This window comes from Penaeus japonicus, unplaced genomic scaffold (assembly GCF_977035675.1).
Source record: "Penaeus japonicus unplaced genomic scaffold, GWHDUDI00000001_assembly GWHDUDI00000012, whole genome shotgun sequence".
Lineage (NCBI taxonomy): Eukaryota > Metazoa > Arthropoda > Malacostraca > Decapoda > Penaeidae > Penaeus > Penaeus japonicus.
Genome location: NW_028234414.1, coordinates 18,731,221 through 18,736,220, shown reverse-complemented (window position 1 = coordinate 18,736,220; position 5,000 = coordinate 18,731,221). Strand labels below are relative to the sequence as shown.

Here is a 5,000-nt window from a genome sequence, read left to right as displayed (position 1 = left end):
CCGGTGTTAACATCCGCTACGGAACCCGGTGTTAACATCCGCTACGGAACCCGGCGTTTTAACATCCGCTACGTCACCCGGCGTTTTAACATCCGCTACGGAACCCGGTGTTAACATCCGCTACGGAACCCGGTGTTAACATCCGCTACGGAACCCGGCGTTTTAACATCCGCTACGGAACCCGGCGTTTTAACATCCGCTACGGAACCCGGTGTTAACATCCGCTACGGAACCTGGTGTTAACATCCGCTACGGAACCCGGTGTTAACATCCGCTACGGAACCCGGCGTTTTAACATCCGCTACGGAACCCGGTGTTAACATCCGCTACGGAACCTGGTGTTAACATCCGCTACGGAACCCGCTGTTAACATCCGCTACGTCACCCGGCGTTTTAACATCCGCTACGGAACCCGGTGTTAACATCCGCTACGGAACCTGGTGTTAACATCCGCTACGGAACCTGGTGTTAACATCCGCTACGGAACCTGGTGTTAACATCCGCTACGGAACCTGGTGTTAACATCCGCTACGGAACCTGGTGTTAACATCCGCTACGGAACCCGCTGTTAACACGGATGTTATTCTTCCTCTGATTCGATAGCTTATCTGCAACAAGATGCAATAACGGAAACATGTGATAAAAACATATTAAGAGACTCGTTGGAGCGAGAGAATACACAGACAAAACAGGAACTCTCTATCTATCTATCTTTCTATCTATCTATCTATTTCTATTTATCTTTCTCTATCATTCTCTCCATCTTTACCTCCATTATTGTTGTTATTGTTCACAAAACAGGAACGTTTGAAGAAGAATGAAAAAATGAAAAGAAATAGACAATTCTGAGATGATAATAATGATGAAAATAAAAGGAAATGAAAAAAAATAGATAGTTCTAAGATGATAATAATGATGAAAATAAAATTGAAATTAAGAATTAAGATTTTTTTTTTTCAATTCGTTAAGTTTTGAATTTGGAGAGATTCCTTCTGTATCCCCTAATCCCAAAGTGGATTCATTGAACCATTATCCACAATCAGACGGTCATATGAGATGATTTTATAATCCACATTCAGATGATTTTATAATCCATTTCGAATTTTCATTTAATATAAATTATTTCTGAAACATTGTAAATTTTCAGATGTTACAATCTATTTTTTTTTTTTTTTTTTGCTTTTTGTATCGCCTATTCTTTATTTTCAAATGGTAATACCTAATATGAATTTTTATTCAATTACCCGGTGATATCAAAATGGTAATGATATTATTCTGTAAGAAGAGAGAGTTGTCAATTCTCTCTTAATATCATGGTCGTTAAGGTTTAATGACTACCCCCCCCCACCTCTCTCTCTCTTCCACGAACAATGTCTTTTACCCCCCCCCCCCGCCCCCACTCCCCCATCACTCCTACCTCCTACCTTTTCCTATTACGTCAACACGACCAAGGGAGTTTTAGATCGACATATCAATCTAAAAAAAATATATACATACATATATATATATATACATATATACATATATATATATATTTATATTATAAATATATATATATTATATATATATATGCAATATATTATATATATATATATATATATATATAACCTTCTTCGACAAACCTTCAAAGTATTTCAAAGCATTCGGAAACCATAAAAAATAAAGATTCGATATCTTTATCATAATGTTTTAATAGTCTACTTTCGTCCTCACATATATATTATATATATTATATATATATATATTATATATATATATTTATTATATATAATATATATATATATATATATATATATATTATATTATATATATATATATATATATATATATACTTAGAATGTATTATCAAAGCATTCGGAACCCATACAAAAAGTAAAAGAATTCGATATTATCATTTAATGTTTATAGTCTACTTTCTTCCTCAAAAGAGACTGATAAATATTCAAGGAAACGCTAAGCTGATCCGAGTCCACATCTTATATCATTGTTAAGATGCACTGGGAACTCAGGAGCAAAACCACAGCTGTTCGCATCCACCATAAAACCACAAAATGAATATTTGATATAGCCTTAAGCTTTTATACATGTAGAAGCGTATATGCATATGGGTGTGTGTGTGTATGAGTGTGTGTGTTTGTGTGTGTGTGTTTGTGTGTGTGTGTGTGTATGTGTGTGTTTGTGTGTGTGTGTGTGGATGTCTGTGTGCGCGCGCAAAAGAAAGATAAGCACCCGGCGTCGTATTTCAGAGAAATCTCACACCCACAGCAGAAGGCCTGACAAACAGGCGCGGAACGGGAGTGTGGGAGTGTGACGCAATGTGAGTGATGGTTCATTATCATCTTGGCTTTATATATATATGTATATATATATATATATATATATATATATATATATATATACATATATATATATATATATATATATATATATATATATATATATATATGTATGTTTATATATTTTTTTTCTTTTTTTTTCTTTTTTTTTATATCTGTGTTAAGTTAAGGAACCAAAAAGTGAGTTTCGCAGTAAACTTTTTCTCCTTGTTTCATACGGAAGAAAGCGTTTAATCATTTCTGTGAGTGTGTGTGTGTTTGTGTGTGTGTGTGTGTTGGTACATGTTTTTTTTTTTTTTTTTTTTTTTTTTACTTCGAAACGCTTCACCTTCGTTCTGTCCATTTATATTCTCTAGATATTCGCTCCTTGTGATAAACGTGAGGTCTTGGAATATACTTCCTTCCATTACATCTTCCTCTTAGCATTTTTTTCTTATCTTTTTCTCTTTCTTTTTCTTAGTTTTGCCATAATTCCGAAACACGTTTTCCCTTTTTTCTTTTCCTTTTCATTTTCGTCTGTCTTCTTTTAATCCCACCCCCCTTTTTTTTTTCTCTCTCTCTCTCTCTCTCTTTTTCACGAGAAGGTCTACCCAACGTGGAACATGGACTTTGCAACTGATCGCGTGCCTCCTGCTGGTTGCAAGCGCCTGGAGTTTCAACATCCAAGCCAACAATGCAACCGTGATTAAGGGAAACACAGGATCCAAATTTGGTTTCGAAGTCGCCCTCTGGACACAAGAGAATCAGACCATGTAAGAGGGTTTCATTGATGCTCTTTTGTTTTGTTTTGCTTCGTGTGTTTATAGTCATAGATGATTGGATATGTAGATGGTGATGGATAAATAGATATAAATAGATGGGTTGATGGATGATAAAGAGAGAGATAGAGAGATGGATAGATACATGGGTTGATAGATAGATAGATATATGGGTCGATAGGTAGATAGAGAGATGAGCTGATGGATAAATAAGTAGGTTGACAGGAGGATGGGTAGATGGTTTAATAGATAAGTGAGTTGATAGATGAATAGACAAAAAGATAGATAAATAGGAAGATAGGGTAAGATATAGGATAGATAGAAAAATAGGATGATAGATAGTTAGACTAATATTGAAGATAGATAGACGGATTAATAGCTTGATGGACAGATAGATAGATAGAGATTTTTTTTTTCTCTTAATCCATTATGGTATGTGTGTTTAGTACATTTTTAATTTCGACTATACAAAACACACGGTAATAATCTGTAAGACAAAACCATCATCATTATAAAAAAAAAAATATTAAAAAAAATATTCATTTATTTATTTTATTATTTATATTTTTAATTTATTTATTATTATTTTTTTTTTACTAATATTTTATTCCAGGTTGGTCATAGGGGCCCCGGATGACCTCGTAGGCACAGGTAGGGCGGAAGGTCAAGTCAGGCTGGGTCAAGTACTCATCTATCAACAAACGGGGAATTTTGTGAAGACAGTGAAGAACATCACATTCATTCCGCAACCTAGAGGTAATTGCAATAGAATGTGCATTTGATTTAAACGACGGGTGGTGGTGGTGGGGGGGGGGGGGATGCGTGTGCAGTGTGAGGTCAAATTGGTTGCAAACAAAAAGGAAATGATACAAAATGATCTAGATATGTTGAAAGATGTGAGGGAATTCGACGATTAGATAAAAGGGAATGAAATGATATAGGCTTATTGATAAATCTGCAGAGATTAGTAATGTCAGATGGAATAATTGACATATAGAGGGTAAAGTGTTTATGAATGTGACTGAAAAAGAGTGAGAATGGGGAAGGGAGGTAATGAAGGAGAGAGAGAAAAGAGGGAGATGGAGAGAGAGAGAGAGAGAGAGAGAGAGAGACAGACAGACAGACAGACAAGCAGACAGACAGACAGAGATTCAGACAGACAGACAGACAGGCAAAGACGATGAACCCACAATCAAATCACTCAAACACACAGCTCCAGGATCAACATACCCATTAGCCTTATGCAAGATATTCCATCCCCAGACTACGCATGGACGATCCCCAATATCGGCTTTGGCACCGAAATAGCCTCAGGTGCCACGGACGATGGCCCTCTCTTAGTGAGTGCCTTTCTTTTTTATTATTTTCATTCGTTTATGCTCATTTTCTAGCTGTGATTTTATCATATATTCGTTTAGAGGAAGGGAGAGAGGGATAGAGGGGAGTGAGGGAGGGTGGCTGGGAGGTAGAGAGGGAGGGAGGGAGTAAGGGAGGCAGGGAGAGAGGATGAGAGGGAGAGAAGGAAGGAGGAAGGAAGGGAGGGATGAAAGAATGGAGGGAGTAAGGGAGGGAGAGAGGGTGAGAGGGAGAGAAGGAGGGAAGAAAGAAGGGAGAGGGGAGGGAGAAAGGGAGGCAGGGAGAGAAAGAGGGAGGAAGGAAAGGAGATAGGAAGGGAATCACGGAGAGAGGGAGGGGGGAAGGAGGGAGGGAGGGAGGAAGGGGGTTAGGGAGAGAGGGAGGGAGGAAGGAAAGGAGATAGGAAGGGAATCACGGAGAGAGAGAGGGAGGGAGGGGGGGAAGAGGGAGGGAGGGAGGAAGGGAGGTAGGGAGAGAGGGAGGGAAAGAGGGAGGGAGATCAAGAATTAGACAGAGAAAGAAAGAAAGTTATGAGGGAATCAAAGTAGAA

At 37.8% G+C, this 5,000-nt stretch overlaps 1 protein-coding gene across 1 annotated transcript in view; it reads left to right on the top strand.

The window, feature by feature from the left end:
- Positions 1 to 2,268: 2,268 nt before the first annotated feature.
- Positions 2,269 to 5,000, top strand: part of LOC122260606 (integrin alpha-8) — a 17,257-nt gene continuing 14,525 nt past the window's right edge. Inside the window, exons 1-4 of the mRNA XM_086542138.1 lie at positions 2,269 to 2,317; positions 2,921 to 3,088; positions 3,708 to 3,850; positions 4,358 to 4,434. Coding sequence (XP_086398264.1) covers positions 2,316 to 2,317; positions 2,921 to 3,088; positions 3,708 to 3,850; positions 4,358 to 4,434 — 390 coding nt within the window. The 5' untranslated portion in view covers positions 2,269 to 2,315. The remainder of the gene's footprint in view (positions 2,318 to 2,920; positions 3,089 to 3,707; positions 3,851 to 4,357; positions 4,435 to 5,000) is intronic.